The sequence below is a fragment of the Chanodichthys erythropterus genome, chromosome 8, assembly GCF_024489055.1.
Source record: "Chanodichthys erythropterus isolate Z2021 chromosome 8, ASM2448905v1, whole genome shotgun sequence".
NCBI classification, from domain to species: Eukaryota; Metazoa; Chordata; class Actinopteri; order Cypriniformes; family Xenocyprididae; genus Chanodichthys; species Chanodichthys erythropterus.
Window position 1 is genome coordinate 8,858,158 of NC_090228.1, and position 22,847 is coordinate 8,881,004.

The 22,847-nt window shown below is 36.4% G+C and overlaps 1 protein-coding gene across 1 annotated transcript; it reads left to right on the forward strand.

The window, feature by feature from the left end:
* Nucleotides 1-1,744: 1,744 nt before the first annotated feature.
* syt10 (synaptotagmin X) lies at nucleotides 1,745-19,787 on the forward strand. The gene is made up of 8 exons (XM_067391736.1): nucleotides 1,745-1,781; nucleotides 3,444-3,793; nucleotides 5,446-5,902; nucleotides 10,244-10,805; nucleotides 14,844-14,964; nucleotides 15,933-16,104; nucleotides 16,543-16,672; nucleotides 17,824-19,787. Exons 2-8 carry the CDS (start codon nucleotides 3,487-3,489, stop codon nucleotides 17,893-17,895), a joined length of 1,821 nt encoding a protein of 606 aa, XP_067247837.1. The 5' UTR covers nucleotides 1,745-1,781; nucleotides 3,444-3,486; the 3' UTR covers nucleotides 17,896-19,787.
* Nucleotides 19,788-22,847: the final 3,060 nt, after the last annotated feature.

Here is a 22,847-nt window from a genome sequence, read left to right on the forward strand (position 1 = left end):
GGCATTTGCGCTGTGCGCTTTAGATCATGCGCTTAGATTGACAAGACAATCCATGATTAAAATGAATGCTATTGTTTTTGTTTGCTAGCCACCATTTCAATCCCGCATGTAATGCAGCTTTAATTTTGATCAAGGCTTGTCTTATAAAATGAAGACAATTTGACATTTATTGTAGAAGAAATCACACTTCAGGACTGAGTGCCAAATCTTCTGGTTAAAATTTGGTAAAAATTTAATCGGCTGTCAGTGAACATGTGAAACTAGCGATCAAAGACTACAGATTTTTTACCTAGGATTATAGGAATCTTTTAAGATTCAAAATTTGTCTCAGACAACCAAATCATGGCCAAAATCACAGTGTGCACCCGCCTTAAGATTCCACAGTGTGACATGGCTTACAGCAGGGTTCATGTTTGTACAGTATGACACACCACAGTCGTAAAGGACTATTATAAATCTTACAGTGTGCACCGGCTTTACGTGTGAAAATTAGTACATTTTATGACCAGAAGCTGCCATAATCTCTCACACTTTATGTTAATAATATTAAATGACTATTGAGAACAATGCACATTATGCTTGACTACCATAATGTAGTGAGATGCCTGAAATTATATATGCTAATTTGCGTAAAATATTAGTGAAATGATGCATATATTGCATTGGCTTGTGCACATTAACATTCATCTGAACTTTCTGCAGCACAAGAGTGGCTCTCAGCTTTAAGTACAGTCTGTTATAAATACAATTCAGCACCACAGAGTATAATAATACTATTGCTAGCACATTGAGTACATCTAACAAGTGAATAACATGCCACTTAAGCCTGAAAGTACTGTTTGATGGCGATCTTTTTCATGGTTGTCAATCCTGGAAAGAAACATTCCTGGAAAGAGACATTCCCAAGCACATGGCACACACACTCATGCACCTCTAAGAAACCAGGTCAAGTTTTTTCCTAGTATCACACTGTTATCAAGATCAACAAATCTATTATGAAAGAACTTTTTTCCTAGTATCACACTGTTATCATGAACAACAAATGCATCAGGAAAGAACATGGCCACATCCAACTCCAACAGAAGCAAGACTCAAGGATGGAAACAAGTGCAGGTGACGGTGATAGCCAAAATGGTGGGAGGAACCAGGGAGGAGCGGGAGGAGCCAGGCAGGGACCCAGAGTGCAGCCAGGATGATGACCTATGGCAGAGTTGAGGGAGGGAGGTAGAAGAAACCATGGGGACATGTCCTGATGGAGGTGTAACCCAGGTGGATATGGAGAGCTGATGGGACAACACAACACAGGTGGTTCAGAAGACCAATGTCCAAAATAAAGCCAGGGTGCCAGAGGACTGAGACAGAACCGGTGGGACTGAGGACCAAGGTGGAGCCAGAAGGTTGGCAGAGCCAGACGGAGCTGAAGGGGTGAAGGGACGAAGCACAGCTGTAGGCCCGGAAGTCTGTGGCACAGACAGAGTGACATCTGACCAAGCTGGAGCCTGAGGGATGAGGGAGCCCGTTGGAGTCATAAGGAAGATGGCCCCAGGAGCCAAGGGAGAGGGGAGCCAAGGTGAAGGAGGAGCTGGTGACCGGAAGATCCGAGGAGCAGAGTAGTTCTGAAGAGTAGACAAAAGAGGAGGCAGGAAGCTGAAGGGAACCAGTGGATTCAGGGCCGATGGACTGGCTAGCTGTGGAAGAGGTGGTGAGAGAGGGAAGCATGGTGGGCTCTCTGGAGATGGAGACTTAGAGCTGGGTGTGACCAGCAGGGACAGGAAATTCAGGTAAATATCCTCTTCCAATTCATGATAAATGGGAATGGACACTGTGGGGTTTAGGCTCCGGGGCAATTGCGGATTCAGTCTTTTTGTCTGGCATACTCAATGCAGCAATCCCTGGCTCTCTATTTATGGTGGGTTCTGGCATTCGCTCGGTGCAGAGTGGGGGAGGTAGCTGGCTGGGCTCTGGGTCTGAAGTGGGGCTGGTGATGTCCTCCTGTGGTGACCAGCACCCACACCACAAACACGGCAAAATCTCCCTGAGGACCATTCAAAGGCAGGAGTGCTGGATAGTGGGTTAGGCACGCCAGATCTAAAAAGTCCCTCTACTTGAGGCAGAGCAGTTTGTTGGCCGGCAATTCAATTTTTGAAGGGGAAAAAACAAAAACAAAGTAAAACATTGTGTTCTGCCATGCTCAGTGGTTGTAGAAACAGTAAAAAAGAAACCAAAACTGACTATACAAGACTATACACGTTACCGGCATGTATGTGAATTTTGAATTATGGTAATTAATTTACTTTTTTTTTTTCTGCAATGGGACTAAATAATAAATCTGCCAAGTCCACATGCTGGGTCAATCAGGGTTTGAGTGAACCCAGAAAGTCTGCCTGCATAACCACTCAGGAAAAACTATGCACATCTGTTTAGCATGAGACAAGCGCATTCTTTAAAGCTGCTGGTTTCACAGGGCAAAGCCACATACACATGGGTCTGCATGAGGATGATGCCTCAACTGCTCCCCAGTTTGCGTTTGGTTGTCAAGGAGATTGTCAGACTCTATGAGCAGCACTGAGCCAAGTACATAGTGTTCTCTAATTCATCAGACATGCATTCCCAATCCTCTTTTGTTCTATTAAAAACAATGTCTGCTCATATTTGACTTGTTTTATACATCTGACAACACATGTGAAATCTCTGATAATGTAATTATTAATGAAAACAGTTTCCACAAACAATTAAGCAAAACTTATTTAAAGAGTTAGAATGTTAAAAAAGATGTTACAGTTAATAATCTGACACACATATTCAATTTACAATTGCCAAAAACATTGAAACTGCAAGAAGTCAGCAATTACAGCCTTCTTAGAGTAAAAAAAAAAAAAAAAAAAAAATATATATATATATATATATATATATATATATATATATATAGAGAGAGAGAGAGAGAGAGAGAGAGAGAGAGTCAAACCAAAATGTATTCAGACACCTTGAACTAAAATATTATATATATTATTATATATTATATTATAATATTAATTATGTCAGATAACACTTAAGCAAAACATGGTCAGGTCAAAGTGTTTGAATAATTTTTTGTTCCATATTTTTATACATTTTTACTGGTAGTCCACTGTATGAAGATTTTTTGGGTATAAAATATCACAGTTTACTTTATTTAGCTATCTTCACTTACATAAATGAACTATAGTGTCCTGCACCCACTACTAAAAATATATCAAAAATATAAAAAATGTCAGAATAATTTTTGGTTTGACTGTATATATACAGATTTATATATACAACTTCATCTCAAGTTTGAAAGCCATGGACAATATTTGGAATTGCCATAAAGCAAATTAGTGTTTACTGTAAGAACTTCGTTTTTATCCTAAATAATGAGAATGTAATACATATTTTTTTCCCTGTTTATGATCCTCCCTCTCTAGGCAACGCGTGTCTCCTATTGGGCAGTGTAGAAATGCCCCTACAATGTTGCACCGCGTTAAAGAATCTGGTGCGCCTTTGCGCGGAGGACATGGACTTGAACGCTTCACTCTCTCTCCATTTCCTTGCGCATCAGCTGCACTCGGCAGCTCACATGGTGCCCCAATGAACCCTCGCCCTCACGCATCGTCCAACATACAATGGATTAACAGGAAAGACATGAATGTCCGCACAGAGGATGGTATCACCCTGTGCCAAAGGGCTCTCCAAATAGTGACGGAACTGTGCCTCGCCGGGCACGTCGACCGGGAGAAATGCGCGGATATATTTCCACTGGAGAGCAACATACCAGGTAAAGGAAGTTCAGGTAAATTTAACTTAAACAATGCTCTATTATCCTCTCACAAACATATTTTCTTCAAGAACTTTGGTTGGCCAGTAAACGAGAAAACTTTTTCAAAGAACGAGTGCATGACGCCAGAGCACTGAAAGTTTGACTAGTTCGTTCGCGGTCACAGAAACAATTCTTAACATTCATAAAATTACCTGAAATCAGCCATCATATAGGACACGGTTACTTATCATCAGGGCGCAACAAGTTTGAAACTCTGCTCGTTTACTTTGTTTTGTTTCAGTAATATACAATTTTGCGTGTAAGACGTTTTCGTGAAATTCTGTTGCAAAACTAGAGTTTTTCCCGATAAAACGTAGTAAATGGATGTCTGTACTGCAAATGGAGACGTTAGAATAAAGCGCAAGTTTAATTGGCAGAACGTTTGTATCTCAGTGTTGTTTGCCCGTAATTGTTGGCAACAAATAAAATTATGTTACACTTTATTTTAAGGTGTCCTTTTTACAGTGTAAAGTACTGAGTAATAGTAATTAGGCTAACTACATGTACTTACTATAGGGTTAGGGTTTGTTTAAGAGCTAGCATGTAATTATGCATAATTTATAGTTATTACTACAGTAACTACATGTAACATGTGTAACAAGGACACTGTATAAAATAAAGTGTTAACGAAAGTAGTTTCTACAACTACAGCATGAATGAATATATACAGCATGAATTCATTATAGAAATCAATTTAACTTGGTCAGTATATGTTTTGATTTACACAATCAAAATGAAACAAATACAGAAATAATATACCCTAACAATTTTCAAAACACATCAGTGCATACTGTACTATATTGTGTGATAGAGCCATAATGGCCATGCGTGCAGCAGAAGCCAGAAATTAAATCAAATGACCACATGCTGATGCAGATGATATTTTATCATGGTACAATCACCTCAGGAGGGTGGTGGTCATGTATGAGAGTGATTCCATCACTGTAGATCATTTCTTATTGGTTAGTAGCACCATTAGCAGTATAGAGATAAACCTCACTCCATGATATGGCAAACAACTATAATTATGTGTTGCATTGCGCAGTGCATTAGGCAGCTGAAACTCTTGCACCTGTTGGACACATACAAAGGTTCAACAGTGCCACTCATTTCAGCATCAACACTGAGATATAATTAAGGCTTTTATATATATATATATATATATATATATATATATATATATATATATATATATATATATATATATATATATATATATATATAAAGTCGAATCAAGTTTGTTGAGTGACTTTTTATTCTCTATTTTTCATTCTATATCAACTTTGCTTGCATGGGCCACTGAAAAGGGAGCAAAATAACTCTAATCTCTGCTTTACTAAACAAGCACATTTCAGTCTTATTTTTCTTATACCTTGCCCTCTCTTTCTTTTCTTTTTCTCTCTCCCTCTTTCTCCTGTTTGTCTGTCATGCATCATTTATTGCTGCTGGTGCTCTCTGTCTGCCCGTCTGGTGTTCATTTATCTCTTTCCTATCCTCGTCTCCTTTTCCCCTCACCTTCTGTTCTTTATAATCTCCTCAACACACTTTCTTTCCAATCTTCATATACTTGCCTCTTTTTCTTTGCTCTCTCTTCCTCTTGTTGCCTGTAGACATCTCTGTAAGTCTCCTAGCTGTGGTCGTAGGTTTCTGTGGGCTCGCCCTTTTGGTAGTCTCTCTCTTTGTCTTTTGGAAGCTGTGCTGGCCCATTTGGAGAAGCAAGGCACTCTCGTCCAATGCTGACAGCTGCCCGCCGGGGGTGCTGCCCGAGGCCCCCCCAGCCCAACCTCCGGTGTCTCGTACTGTTTCTCCTCATCTTGAGGCCAAGGCACTTGCGATTGCGGGAAGACAGCCATCGCAAGTCCAGCAAGACGATGAGGACGACAAGAGGTGGAAGGTACCAGAAGTGAAGGTCAATGGCCGCAGTTCTGTTAAGATCCTGGAGGCGGCCATGAAGATCAGTCAGACGTCACCAGACATCCCTGCTGAGGTGCAGCAGGCTCTGCGTGACTGTCTGACCAAGCAGGCCAAAATCCAGAGGCAGACCACTGAACCTACCTCGTCCTCCAGGTGATATGTCAATTACATGATGAATTACATGGAGATCTACTTTTGATGCTTGATTGCACATTGAATGACACTACAGAAGAATGTTAATGGTTTCATTATTATCACTTGAGTTAATAACTCATATCTAGCTTAGAAAACAGAACATATACTTGGTGTAATTGAGAGGATGTGCTGCCTTTACTGAATGATAAACACATACTGAATGATTGTGATCAGTGTGTGCCTTTAAACACAGCAAATGACTGAGCAGCTGTTTTTTTTTTTCTTTTCATTTATGAGATATCCACATTTATGCTTTTCATGGCTGCCTTCCAGCTAGAAATAAAACAAACGGATCTAAGCCAATGCACAGCTACTAAGTAGATTAAGCCCCACAAGCATGTACAATATAGAGCTTTTTTCATTTATAATAATAGGAAAGCAGAAAAATACAGCATATATATATATATATATATATATATATATATATATATATATATATATATATATATATATATATATATATATATATATATATATATATATATATATATATATATATATATATATATATATACGCCCGTCACCCTTGCCACCAACCAGATCTCCATATATTTATGTATATTAATATGCATGTTAAAACAACATAAAAACAAATTAAATTTTTCCATATTTTTAACAATTTACCAATAATAACCAATAATATAATAAAAATGTCCAGCATTACAATTAAAGGGAATTAACTAGGGTGGTAAAATTTCAATTATTCTATAATTCTGGTGTTACTATTTTCACAACTCTCTTATTTTCACATATTCACCTCGTTGATAGGGTGATGGCACATCTCCTGGTTACTGTATACGCCCATTAATCACTGCAGCTCACCAATCAGAGCCCTAGAGTCACATTGCCATAGCAACAGCATTAAGTGACCCCAGCAATTAAACAATCAGCTCTTCTTCTCTTTGTTTCACGTGGCACCGTATTTAAAGAAAGCAGGGATGTAATTAGTGTTGCCACGCAATAGCACTGACATGCTGCGACTGTTTGTCCGACTGGGGAAAGGAGGAACAGCTGTGCTCAGTTCCTCATGGAATCCATTATTGACAAGCTACTGAAATATCATTAACAACTCCAATGCAGTGTAACAAATAAGGTGTCTTCCTGTTGATGAGGTGCACGAAAAGGCCAAACGAAGCTGCTTAAATGTCATCGTGAAAAATTTTTTGTTTCTTTTTCTATTCTTCTGTCATTCCTCTAATACTAACTTCCACTATATTTCTCTTGGGAAGTACATCACTTGGACTTGTCTCAAAATATTAAAGAAATATAGTAATAAAATAAATAAGTAGGCCAATATGTCATGACATAATGGCAAACCTTGTTTAAAAGTCTTTAAAAAGTGAAGCTAGTTTCTTTGAAAAGGTCATTTCACGGTAGGTTGATCACTAAAGTGAGTTGAACTATACCGAGGAGAGGATATTTAAACTATTTTTGATGAGTTAATGCACTCCTGAAGGTTTTTAAATCCTTTAGCTTTCTGGGGAAGAAACTGAAGATATATGAAATGCTATTATTATATAACTCCTTACTGTTTTACAGTGCCTCAAGTCAAGATTTCTTAGAAATGATTTGCAGCCACAACCCATTGAGTTCAGTAATAAAGTGCATTATTTTCCACACATCAAGCAAATCTATTAAACGCCTTTAGTATTTAAGCTGGAATTCATGTTCGTTTCTGACAAAAGCTGTTATTTAAGTATGCACAATTTAATTTAACTATTCATGAGCAAGTGTTTTGATACACATGCCTGCAAAAATGGACGTCCTTCTGCTGTAATATGATAAAACACTATTGTTAGATAGCTTACATGAACTAAAACCAAGATCAAATGAGCTGAGAAGATAGTTTATAGTTCATTGTATTCTGCAACAGGTGACTGGCTGATAAGACTTGAACATTTGCACCTCATCCACCACCTTCTGAAATCTTTTATATGGGAGTGTAGAAATACAAATAGCAAATTCTGGCATTGACTCACAGACTCATTCATTACGCCTGGCAAGATATTTTAGAAACACTCAAACACTGGATGCTGAAAGAAGTGCTCTTCAAAACATCCGAAGACATCAGTTAATTATTCTGTGTCTTTTCAATTTACCATCGCATTGTACTAGGATGTGCAAATTGCAAAGCGTAATGTGTGCCAAACATGTGCAGGTGATAGACAGATTTGGACAAAGTAGAAAGAGAGAGACACAAACTGACAGTGATGTTAAGAGATCAAGTGAGAAAAATGGTGGAAAGACTTATTTGGAAAAACAAATACATAAAAACATATTAATCACAGAATTTACAAAATTTTAATTCACAAGTCTGTTAAATGATATAATCCATGACTTTTTTTAACATGCTGTCACTGTCATATGTTTGTTGTCATCGTCCTAAAGGTGCTAGTTGCTAGGAAACACCAAGGATAAGTAGAGAATGATTTCCCCAGGAGCATGACGAGTGTTGAAAATAGGTTTTCTTGTAAAAAAATCCTAACTATTATAAACTACAACATAAAAGTTGGTAAAAATGGAATAAAACAGCTTGACGTGGAACACAATATTAAAGTTCTTGTTGTCCAGTGCTGAGTAATTAACTAATAGGAGCATGGCTACTAACTTACTAAACTACATTTTTCACTAGCGTGACATTCTCTCTTGCATACAGTATATAGTGCCGATTCGTTTTAGTGAGTCAGTTCATTTAGATGAACTGGTAAATGGTTTAATAAAAAAAAAGAATCAAATTGATTTACTTATTCATTATTATTACTGGATTTTTAATTGTATTTACGATTACGTTATATATGGAAGCTTGTTTCCACCACTAAATAAAAATAAAATAAAAAGGTAACTGCGACTTTTTATCTCACAGTTCTGACTTTATTTCTCAGAATTGCGAGATATAAATGCAATTTTGAGTTGTAAAGGCAGAATTGCATGTCAGAATTGAAGTCAGAATTGTGAGATAAAAAGTCACAATTACCAATTCTGACTTTTTCCCCCTCATAATTGTGTTTATATCTCACAAATCTGACTTTATATCATAAAATTCTGAGTTTATAACTTGCAATTCTGACCTGATATCTCACAATTCTGACTTTATAACTCGCAATTCTGACTTTATATCATGAAATTCTGACTTTATATCTCACAATTCTGACTTTATATCATAAAATTCTGAGTTTATAACTTGCAATTCTGACCTAATACCTCACAATTCTGACTTTATAACTCGCAATTCTGACTTTATATCATGAAATTCTGACTTTATATCATGAAATTCTGATTTTATAACTTGCAATTCTGACTTTATATCACGAAATTCTGAATTTACATCATGCAATTCTGACTTTATATCTCACAGTTCTGACTTTATTTCTAAGAATTGCAAGATATAAACGCAATTTTGAGTTGTAAAGGCAGAATTGCATGTCAGAATTGAAGTCAGAATTGTGAGATAAAAAGTCACAATTACCAATTCTGATTTTTTCCCCCTCATAATTGTGTTTATATCTCACAATTCTGACTTTATATAATAAAATTCTGACTTTATAACTCGCAATTCTGACCTAATATCTCACAATTCTGACTATATATCTCACAATTCTGACTTTATTTCTAAGAATTGCAAGATATAAACGCAATTTTGAGTTGTAAAGGCAGAATTGCATGTCAGAATTGAAGTCAGAATTGTGAGATAAAAAGTCACAATTACCAATTCTGATTTTTTCCCCCTCATAATTGTGTTTATATCTCACAATTCTGACTTTATATCATAAAATTCTGAGTTCATAACTCGCAATTCTGACTTTATATCATAAAATTCTGACTTTATAACTCGCAATTCTGACCTAATATCTCACAATTCTGACTTTATAACTCGCAATTCTGACTTTATATCTCACAATTCTGACTTTATATCTCACAATTCTGACTTTAGATCACAAAATTCTGACTTTAGATCACAAAATTCTGACTTTATAAAATGAAAAAAAGTGACTTTTAAAAAGTCACTTTTTTATTTCATGATGGAAACAAGCTTCCATAGTTATGCTGTCACCCTAATTGATTAATTGATTGAATTAATTCAAAATATACATATTGCTTTGATTAAGTTTTAAATTATATAATTAGATATATTTTAAAATACATGGTTCTTAGCTATATTTTGATAGTAGCTTGTATATAGTTTTTAAAAGAGCAGTTTGACTAGTATAGTTTTAGAGTAGATTCCCCAACACAAGGTGCATGACCAAACTAATATTCATTTTTTCATAAATAGCTATAAAAGTTCTCCTCCTTTCATAGGCACAATTCTTTCCGTCGACACCTGCCGCGGCAGATGAATGTGACCAGCGTGGACTTCACCATGGACACTCTACCAGTGCGCCAGTCTTCTGCAGTCAGTATCGGCCGTATCAAACCTGAGCTGTACAAGCAGAAATCTGTGGACTCTGAAGAAGGAGCCAAAGAGCCGGTGGAGACGTGCGGAAAGCTGAGCTTTGCCCTCAGCTACGACTATGAGGAACAAGCTCTTGTGGTTCGCATTCTAAAGGCCCTGGATCTGCCCGCCAAAGACTTCACAGGCACCTCCGACCCCTACGTGAAAATCTACCTGCTTCCAGAGCGCAAAAAGAAGTTTCAGACGAGGGTCCACCGCAAGACACTCAACCCCATGTTCGATGAGACGTTCCGCTTCCCTGTGGAGTACAGTGAGCTGTGCAATCGCAAGTTACACTTCAGCGTGTACGACTTTGACCGCTTTACAAGTCATGACATGATCGGCGAGGTGGTGGTTGATAACCTTTTTGAGCTGTCTGACCTTTCACGTGAAGCTGTGGTTTGGAAGGACATCCATGCAGCTACTACAGTAAGTAAACAGTCCCAGTATAGAAAGCATAGTTCATAAATGGTACTTTCATCAGATACCTCAATAAGAGCAGATTTCTGGCATGGTTGTTCATCATTCAGAGTTGAATTGAGAAGTCAATTCCTGAATTTAAATTGAGTTTGAGTTGAAGCTGCAAACAGGAAGCAGAATTGCAATTCACATTTGAATATAAGGAAATAAAATTTAATGAATTGAAATTCAAAGAAATTCAAACTGTAAATTGGATGATGTTTGCTTGAGAAAGTCTAGTTTAAAAAGCCTTGGAGGTGATGGATGGATGGATGGATGGATGGATGGATGGATGGATGGATGGATGGATGGATGGATGGATGGATGGATGGATGGATGGATGGATGGATGGATGGATGGATGGATGGATGGATGGATGGATGGATGGATGGATGGATGGATGGATGGATGGATGGATGGAAAGTTAGATTTGAATTGCATTTCAGTAAATTCATTCCAATTCAACTTCCTATGGGCTGTTGCCAATCCAATTTAAATTTATATTTGCATTTACAATTATGCATTTGGAAGACACTTTCTAGAAAACTATTACAAAAAAGTAATAATAATAATAATAATACATATATTATTACATTATATATATATATGTAGTCATATGCAAGTTTTATATGATATAAAGAAAAGCATCTGCCAAATGCATAACTGTAATGTAAATGCAAATATAAAAAAAATGACTGTCAACAATATCATCGAAAGTTCAAGGACAATCGTATTCACATATGTACTAACTATACTTCAATCAAACTGAGAAAAATGTACTGTATGAGTATGAATGTCTCATTTACAGATAGATTGATCTGTTACGTAAAGCCAGGTGTGGCTCATCTCCAAACTGACTCACCCTTTCAGGGCACCCACATACCCCTTCCAAATATAGATCCAATTGCCAGTTTCCAGAGCTACAGGAAGCATGATTATCAAGCCAGAGCCTTCAAACCACAGCCGTGACTAACCCAACAGGTGTGGAATTGAGTTTGCCCTGCCGTCCCACTGACTTCAGAGTACAATAAGAAATGTTACTGGCACCACATTTCAGGACTAAGACAAAAAGAACATAAGAAATTTCCGCCCTTTTTTTTTTAGCTTTCTTAGTCAGATTGGCCCTCATGATAATGAAGCCCACTCATTACGCCTCAGTTAATATATCAGAGCTTATGTAACTGCATCAGTCATGTTATGAGGGATTTTTAAGGACAGAACTTCTTAAAGGGATAGTTCAGCCAAAAATTAAAATTCAGTAACTAGCTTCCGGCAGCCGGCCGTACACATCAATTTGCAATGACGAACAAGGACGCACAGAGGATAGAGCAAAACAAAACACCGGTCACAAATTAGAAGTCTAAAACGAGAAATTTTAAAGAGAAATGTTGGGGGATTTCTGTATAAGACAAGAGGAGCTTCAGTTTGTTGCACAGCCCTATTTGTTTGAACTACGAGAGACGTCTAAGCTTACGATTCTCCTAAATCCTGCGTCATACATCCTGTCAAGGGTTTACCCATATGTATGCGTATGGTCGTCTGTCAGAAGCTAGTTATTTTAGATTATTAAGTTTTAAATATGGATATTTTTCTTCCAAAAACCCATCACCTCACTTCAAAAGAAACCCCTGGAACTGTATGGATTATATTTATGATGGATGGATGCATTTATTTTTGGCTTCAAAACAGGGCCCCCCTTCACTACCTCCACCTCACTATAAATCTTTGGAGAGCAAGGATATTTTTGAATACATCTCCGATTGTGTTTGTCTGAAAGAAGTTAGTCATATACACCTAGGATGGTTTGAGGGTGAGTAAATCATGGGATGATTTTCATTTTTGGGTGAACTATCCCTTTAACTTCACACTGAGCATATACTACAAGATATCCAATTGGTGGATAATGAAAAAAGGTTTGTGTACTTAAATTAAAAGCTATATCTGTGATTTCCCTGAAACATTAAACCCTAGTTTAAATGGTAACCTGCACACTTGTTAAATAACTAAGACGATCTGTAGAGGTGAAAAGCATCGCCCGTCATACTCACCTCACTTACAGTGACTCAGTTGCATTAGCAATAACTTTTCACTGACTTCCTGCTACAAAATCAAAGTGAATGGTGACAGCGTTTCATTTTGTTCACCACAGAGATTGTGGTGAGTCATTCCTGTTTGGGAAAAGCAATCTCTTCCTCCTACTTGTTTGACGTAACAGTCTCTTTCAGGCTCATTAATTTCCTGATTGTGTTGTTTTCAGCAATTTATTCATTTTCCTGTTGTTTGGTTGGCAGAGATGCACATTTCTGTGCCTGTCAAGTCGCTTATGTTGTGTCTTGCTAACATTTGGATCACTCTCATGCTAGTTGCTTCTCATTCCCTCCAGTGACTATTGCTTTCCCTCATAGCTACAATACAAAAGTATTGATGCGGAGAGGTTTTCGACCTGTTGTTTTCAGTTATGAGAGTATCATAACTGTCCTTTAGGGACACAAATTCACTCTCAGAACCAGACCAGCTGCTCTTAGGCCCCCAACTGTGGAAAGAAGCTAGTAACTCTCAATTCCTAAAATAGTCGGAGCCATAGATTGCAGCCTTGCTTCATTACACTTCCGACTGCACATTGAAACCCTTTATTTTATCTTACGCTGACGTTTGGAGGTCTGTTTTTGTTTTCTGTTTTTGGAGCACATTGATGTGGTTTACAAGGCCATTCAGATCTGGAGGAGGGGAAGTTGGACAGTCAAAGCAGGAAGGGTATTATTGCCCCAAAAAGATCTGTGAATTGTTTCGGACATGAACGCCGATAGGAGACGTGACTCCTGAACTAGCCCATGGCTCTCTATACTCAGCATTTATGGTGTGGATAACAAGAGATGTGGGAGGAGAGGATAGGATGTGACAGAGAGGGTTTTGACGTCAGACTACACAGAGGCACTACCACATCGGTGTTAATCTCGTCAACGAAACTTTTGACAAAAATGTAAAACAAAGACTGGATAAAGAACTGCGAAGTAAAAACTTTTTTTGAAAGGAAAAACATCGGAAAACAAACACAATGTCTAAAAAATTAAACCGTATGTAATCAATTGTATTGAGAAATTGAATGTGATTTGGAAGGATGGAAAATAGTCATGTGGTACACCTGAAATTTAAAAACAGAACCTATAGTACAACAGTGATTAAGTATGTACATTTCTCTCTATTACGCAATCTGTTTTTAATCTTAACTTGGACAGATTAATCACTATCTTTAGTTGCCTTTGAAAGAATAATGGCTGTCTTGTTCCAGTACTGAGAGGCTGTAAATACCAAAATACACACTGGCCTTTTAGAATAATCTTTACTGCCTCTGCAAAGCTAATAAAGGTCATGGAAGCTAGATTTGTCTCATTCAAAACTGAGAAAAAGAACGAGCCACCCAAACCATACGTCCCACAGTAACACTTCACACACACAAACACAGCCGTTATCAAAGTCTTCTTGGAAAAAGCTCAATTTCCTACAAGGGCCATATTTCTGTACACAACTTTGTTTCTGAGTCACTGATTCCCCCCCACACACACCCCCCCCTAAAGTTTTTAAAGGAGATATATATCCACTCTCTAGATCTAATATAGAGTAGATCAGGTTTAAACCTGATAAGCAAACATTAGTCCAATAGCTCATATGCTATGTCTGAGTAGTTGTTTGGAGAGTCAGTAAATAAGAGTTTTGTTTGCAGTCGAATCAAGGACTCTCTGTAAAGACTCTTAAGAGAAAAATCATAGTACAATATTTGCTAAAAGGATGATACCTGCAGATCATTTACTTAATAGTTCGTAATGCTATTTTAGAATGTGTTGACATTGCTTCAGCCATGTCCTGGCATACAGTAAAATCAACTTGTTATTGCTGCACAAGTTTTCTTTTCAATATCTAACTTTCTTTCTTTTTCTTTCTTTCTTTCTTTCTTTCTTTCTTTCTTTCTTTCTTTCTTTCTTTCTTTCTTTCTTTCTTTCTTTCTTTCAGGAGAGTGTGGATCTGGGTGAAATTATGTACTCCCTTTGCTATCTTCCCACGGCTGGACGCATGACCCTCACCGTCATCAAATGTCGCAATCTAAAAGCCATGGACATAACTGGCTACTCTGGTCAGTGTTAACCATCATAATCTGTTGAGTATGACTTTACCATATTTATGTTTGGGAAATTAGAGCAGGAGTGTCCAACCCTGCCCCTAGAGGCTTTGTCCTTCAAAGTTTCGCTCCAACCTACCCCAAAACACACTGTAATAATTATTGTTCCTGTTTGTTAAGTTTTCTTAAATAAGATTATATTGAGTTAAAGCAGCACAATTGCTGAAAATGTATTTTCATACTCATTTTAACTGGGTCCAATTTACTTAAATATGTAAAACTGAAGTTTGCTTAATTTACTTAAAGGGTTAGTTCACCCGAAAATTAAAATTCTGTCATTAATTACTCACATCATGTCATTCCAAACCCGTAAGACTTTTGTTCATCTTCAGAACACAAATGAAGATCTTTTTTGATGAAATCTGAGTGATTTCTGTCCCTCCATTGACAGATATTCAACTACCACTTTGACACTTCAAAGAGTTCATAAAGAGATCGTAAAACTAATCTAAATGAATTGAGCGGTTTAGTCCAAATTTTCTGAAGAGATACGATCTCTTTATATGATGAACAGATTGAATTTAGGCTTTTTTTCAAATATATACATTCATCAAATCACACATTTGTTATGATAAACGGAAGTTCAAGCATGATCCCTTGATGTGCTTCTGTTTATGTTCACTCATGAATGTTTATATGTGAATAAATGCCTAAAATAAAAATATGTCTCTTCAGAGAATTTTGTCTAAACCACTCAATTCAAATGGATTAGTTTACATCTAAGAGTAGGAAATGTCATCAACCTGACACATCAATGCAAATATGTTTTTTGAGATATTAAAACGCCTTTGGCATCTGTCAGATCACAAGCAGAACACGTTAAGTGTTAAGACAGCTAAAAAGAAAATACATGTAAATGTAATTCTTCTATGCATAAAATATTATCAAGGTCTACAAAATGTTCATTTGTTCGTTTTCCAAAGATCCATATGTTAAGGTCTCCCTCATATGTGACGGTCGGAGACTGAAGAAGCGGAAGACGACCACCAAGAAGAACACACTCAATCCTGTCTATAATGAGGCCATCATTTTCGATATCCCACCTGAGAACGTGGAGCAGGTCAGCCTGTCAATCACAGTGATGGATTATGACAGGTCAGCCCCTGCCTCTTAAGATAATGTAAAAACAACCACCATCCAAATTCAAAACCTCCATCCATTCATTCTTCTTAACGCTTTTCCTATGTAGGGTCACTAAATGCTAGAGTCTGTCTCAGTGTAAACTCACAACATGTTGAAGATAAATTATTCTGACAAGAAAGATGATGATGATGATTATAATATTTAGTCAGATAACATCCAGTTGTTATTTAAATATTTGCAGCAAACATCTTAATCGAGAACATTCAGTCAGAGCTTGTAAAACTCTGCTGTGTACTTTATTAAACCAGACAGCTACACTGTAATTAAGGCAAATTATGTCTTTAAACCGTCATCCATCAAGAACACATCCTTTCTGTCATGAGATGTGTTTTCAGGCTACCAGTGAAAACGACATCTAAAATGAAGTCTTGCATTCTGTCTCTCTTTCAGAGTTGGACACAATGAAGTGATAGGGGTGTGCAGGACAGGGCCGGATGCGGAGGGTCTTGGCAGGGACCACTGGAATGAAATGCTAGCTTATCCGCGCAAGCCCATCACCCACTGGCATGCACTTTGTGAGGTGAGAGACTAGAAATCAGAGCAGAAAGCAGGGAGCAAATGTCACTTGCCTAAGGAAAGTGTTGCATTAGCCTACCATGCTGTTTTTATGCCATGCATAATTTAAACATTTGGATTTACAGGAATTATTAAATGTTGTTCTGCTGATTTAAAAATGTCGAAGCAACGTTATCGATTTTGTCAAAATTGTGAGAATTTTTTTTCTTTTTTTTTTTTTTCAATGTTAAATGAAGTATTGCAATTTTTTTTTCCACTGGCCCATAAGAAAAATTATAATAATTTTATTTAAATATATGTGACTAAAATATATATTTATATAAAATATAAATTTTCCCAATATTAAATTATTTATTAAATAATAATTATATATTTTCACTTGCCTCACCACAAACAATTATAATCATTAGCATTATACAGTACACACAATAGAAAATGTATCAAAAATTGTGGAACACATAAATATTTAACTAAAACTTATATTATACATTATTTATTAAATATTATTTAGATATTTTTCACTGGCCTCACCAAAGTGAAGTAAAAATGGAGTATGGCAATTTTTTTTCCACTGGCCCATAAAAAAAATATAATAATTTTATTTAAATATATGTAACTAAAATATATATTTATATAAAATATATATTTAGCACAAATAAATTGCAATTTTTTTTTCCAATATTAAATTATTTATTAAATAATAATTATATATTTTCACTTGCCTCACCACAAACAAATTATAATACGTTTCATATTTAATACGTTTTTTGTTTGTTTACATCTACAAATATTTTTTTAAAAGTATAACACACAATATTAAATTATATTAAAAATTGTGGAACATACAAATATTTCACTAAAACATTTTTATAATTTTATATTTTGTGGATGGACCAGTTCAAATGTTGACAGGGTGGTAAAAAAAAAAAAAAAAAAAAAAGTGAATAGTGGCTCACAGAAAAGAAAAAAGAGAAAATCTATATTCCATCCCTGGAAGGTAAGATGAGATGATAACAATTTCATGTAACGGTTTTATGTAGATTGAGCCCTAATGTGGTGCTTTGGGCTAATTCTGATCCATTTGCTAAGTGCATTTAAGTGTAATATGTCCTAAACTAAACTGGTGTGATATTTTGGTGTCATCTGTCTCTGTAGTGGCCGGGAAGAGCATCCAGTTTTGAGAGTCAAGGATCATGTCCATCACCAAAACCTCCACAGACCCCATAATATTCTGGAATCCACAAAATCCTAACTGCAAAACATATTTGGTTTGTATAATTATTACGGAATATTTTCTCTAGTTGTAGCTTGTAACGTTGCATTTTTATTTGAAAAAGGACTAAACAGTACTGGTATCCCTGCTACAAACACAATCATGTATACAAATCTCATAATTTCTCTGACATTTTGCTTTTACTGGTGCTGAGTTTATGAGCTACTAAAACAATAGTTTTCAGGTCACTTTGAAGCTGACAGTGAAATAATGCGAAGACTCTTGCTGTGTGACACTATAATGATACCATGTCATTTTACAGACGCATGAAATGACAGTGTTTACCATTTCATATTCTTGAACACTTAAGGTACATATTCTCATGTCTGGTAAAAAAATTTAACAAATTTGATGCAGGGTTAGTGGAGTGAAAACAAGAGGCATTTGAATATGAAATCAAGACCTGTTTGAGATGGATAAACAATCACACAATCATGTGACCAAATAGATATCAATGCCATCTTACTATTATTTATCAAGTCTCTAATTTTTTTTTTCTTTATATTAATAAAGATCAATTTACACTTGTTAAAAAACTAAGGGTGTGACTGGTTCGACTGCCTGGTCCAAACCAGAGTTCGATTGCTCCCCCCTTGCCCTGCCCCTGTTGGATTGTGTTCACAATATATTATTTGGGTACGAACCGCAGTAAGCTTGCATCTATCTCCTGCGAATGAATGCGAGAGTCCAGCAGAAATGAGATATACATTCTCTGCTTGCAGTGCATCAGTCACGCTTATCAGGAAAGTGAGTGAGAACATGCACAAATACACAGTTTTATTAAATCATACGTCATCAATAGATGTTCACCTCCATGATTTAGTATGAGATCATTCATTCCTCATATCAGCAGCGAATTGTATCTGAGTTCACATGAACCGTAGCCCAGTCCATCCTTTATATGCTGGAAAACAGCATTCACATCATCCAAATGAACCAAAGTCTGATGTCAATCAAACCTGGGTGCGCACCAAAAGTGCTAGTGTGAAAGCACCCTACGCTGAGATGTTAAAAGTCTACAACTTTTATCCATTTGAGACAGGTGTGTTATGCAGGATGGATATTCCTCTAGAGTCTGTCATCATGAATCTGAGAGGCATTATGAAGGAGAGAGCATAATCCAAGCATGTTTACTATACATAAATGACAAAACTACAACTTAAAATCACTTGCTTGTTAATTGATGTTTCTAAAGACGCGTTATTTGAATAAAACTGTTGTAGTATACTGATTTAAATACATTACAATTCAATTAAACTTAATTAAATTACATAGGAATCAATATTTAATGATGTGCTCATCGTACTTGAAGTTGTTGAAAAAAATGGAAAAGAATCCAATAACTCAGCTGTAATACTGTATATGTACATAGGATAACAGGATAAGAAAGTATAAAAAACATATATATTTAATAAAAAAAAAAAAAGAGAGAGAGAGAGAGAAACAAAATCTAGCAGGTAATTGTTTTGTTAGGTCATCAAAAGTTAACTTATGAGCTGTCATAATCTGACACTATGTTTCTTTTTTTTCTTAGCTAGCATGTGCTGAAATTTATGGTTAAAAGGGACTTATACAGTAGCCAAAGATGTAGCGTGTTTTGTTGTTGTTGTTGTTAAGAGGGATGGTTCTCTCAGTTCAAAATAGAACAAACATCATAAAAAAGTTGATTATGCCCAATATTATCAACATGCAGGATTTTTTCAAATCTTTTTAAATATATGAAACACTTGCCAAACATTAAAGTATTAGTTCACTATAGCCCAAGCTTTACTCACCCTCAAGCAATCCTGACTTTCTTCTTTCTGATGAATAATATCGCAGAAATATTAATAAATACCCTGACGCATCCGAGCTTTATAATGGCAGTGATAGGGATCAATGAGTATGAGCTGATTGCTTCCATCCACATCCATCCATCATAAACATATTCCACACAGCTCCGGGGGATTCATAAAGGCCTTCTGAAGTGAAGCGATGCGTTTGTGTAAAAAAAATAAAAATAAAATCCATATTTCACAAGTTATGAAGTAAAATATCTCGCTTCCGCAAGAGCCACCTTCCGTATTCAACGTATGCAGAAAGTGTAAAACTCTTGCAGTTGACAAAGTTAACAACTTCATTTAACACGTTACGGAAAAAGCTTAACTGACGTAACACCAGTTTACACTTTCTTTGTAACATCAATACGGAAGGCAGTATAATTTGTTTAAATATGGATATTTTTTTCCACAAACGCATCGCTTCACTTCAGAAGTGAATTTAACCCCCCAGAGCCATTTGGAGCACATATTTATGATGGATGTGGATGGAAGCACTTTCTTCAGCTCATACTCATTGATTCCTATCACTGCCATTATTAAGCTTGAATGCATCAGGATATTTATTAAAATATCTTTGATTGTGTTCATCAGAAAGAAGTCATATTCACCTAGGATGGCTTGAGGGTGATTAAAGCTTGGGCTAATTTTCATTTCAAAGTGAACTAATCCTCATCCCTCTCCCACTCCTGTTCTCCTGTCCTAGAGCTATTGATGTATTATTGAACTGTCAGTGCTTACAGGCAAAAACAAACATTTCCCTTACAATGATTTCTGAAACTATTACAAGCGAGAAACATAATTGTGCCTGAAACACTAGACAAAGTGAATGAAAAATTTGATGGTATCTGGCACTCCATGCTGTAAGAAAGTTGTGTGTAATTTTGTTAAGGTGCTATTAATAATTCAATCAGGCATATATTAGCCAAATATACTACAGTATATGCAGGTCCATCTTTAGATGACAGTCAAAAGGAAATCAATGTTGATGCATCATTAATTATAAAAACTGATGTTTAGCATTCTTTAGAGGTCGTCAAAGATAATATTTTTGGGGTAAAAACATTATTTTCAAACGAATTAATAACATCTAAAGCAATTAACGCCATTGAAACATCTTTCTTTCTTTCAGTTGCACTGCCAACCGCACAAACTACAGGTTCAACTGAAAATATTCACACGCTGTCATTTAAAATGAATAGCCAATAGAAATTTGCCAGGTGTTGTAGTCGAGTTTTGTTATGTCAGAGAATTAGTAATCATTGAGTGAAATCATCCAGCATCTATTCAGTCGGCATGCAAATAATATGGCACACACCATGGTAATTGCACACCTAACGTTTTAAAGCTGGACCCTCACTTTTGGGTATTCTGAGTGTTTGCTGGTGTGTCCATTAAGTAATAATGCAATCATGGCAATTACAAAACGGCTGTGTACTGTTAACTTTGATTTGCACATGAAGACAGTGCTTCTGCCCCAGAGCTCGGTCAGATTGATAGAAAAAAGATGAAGTATTCTTGTAGCATGCTGATACCAGTACATTAAATATGGTTTTGAAATGTATAATTCCTGATAGGTAGTATTTTTTATTTCCTTTAACTTTGCCAGTGCCGGCATGTGTAAATAATTGAGAATTTCTTCGAATTGTTATCTTGTTAAAGTGCATTTCTATGGATCGTTTGGTGGTTGGTTTGTACTATGGGCTCGTGATCTTGAATAACTTTATACACAATTTGCATATATTGTGTAATGGCTTCTAAAAACTGTCCAACTGTTTTGATTAGCACTCAACTTCCTGAGATGATTTCTGGTTGAGCTATTGATGAACTGCTTCTCAGTGATTTTTTGTTATACTTGCACCAGACAACTAAAATGATCGCTATATGTTGTTATGATGTGTACAGTTTGTGATAACTTTTGTAAAAAAAAAAACAAATGCAGTAAATATTTGAAAATAATTTTACTGGATGTTTCAAATGTATTTTAACTAAATAAATTCTGAATTGTCAGTGTATTTCACAATGTGTTGTATATTAAAGCTGCTTTATTTGTAGCTTAGAGTGTCAACTGAAAAATCATCATAGCGGGACAGATGTAGTGGCCTTTGGCCATTTCACTTGAAATGGGCCTCTCAACAGACAGGGCCTCCGCCAAAGTCCCTTTTAAAGAAAGTCTGTTCAATCAGCGGCCATATTTGCGATGCCTCCGGGCAGCTATTTCAGGTATCCAAGACCAAGTCCTATTTATTTGAATGGGGGATTCCGGAAATCTCAAAAACAGCTTGCCGAAATCACAATTAAATTCAAATCAGCAACAAAATCTGACATAAACTGTCCCACAGATATTGTTTCTTAATTCTTATGCTCAAATAGCTTTTTAGCCTAGACCAGCCAATGCGCATGTGCAGTCGATGACTTTACCAATCAGAGATTAGCTCTTTTATTTAGAAGTGGGGACGTATTCCACCATCTTTCTATATCTACAGCCGTTGGCCTCCGCTTGTCCTCGAAAAAGAGCCCCGTCCCCCTTGCCATCATGCCAAGCACACAACAAGGGCAGAAATTAACAGGGGCTTGGAGCAAAAATGCCACCAAAATGAATAAGAATGCCCCCAAAATTCAAAATATTGCGCAAAAATGTCCCTGTATTAGTTCTTGTTTTTAAAATTTATGACAGGATATTGTTAAGTTTGTTGTTTTGTTAAGTTTAAGTTGCTGCAGCCTGACTGCAAATGTGACAGGCCTAATAAACAATAAACAAGAAGTTATGAGGTGAATTACATTTTAGAATATTGTCTCATGTTTTTGCTCTGTTTCATCAACAAAAATAGTTCCAAACAAATCCACAGTAGAGCCATTGTGCAGCTCTGAGCAACACATCACATTACTGAATGAATCAGTGTTTTTTAACAAATTGGTCTAATGAATGATTCACAGACTCACCGATTCACCAAAAATGCTTGATTTTTTTTCCCCCTGAATGAATCAGTTTTGAACTAATCATTTGAGTGAATGATTCAATGACTGTGTGTCCGATATCGCATGCTGTCTGAGTAGATACAACATTTGAATTTACTTCACGACCTTTA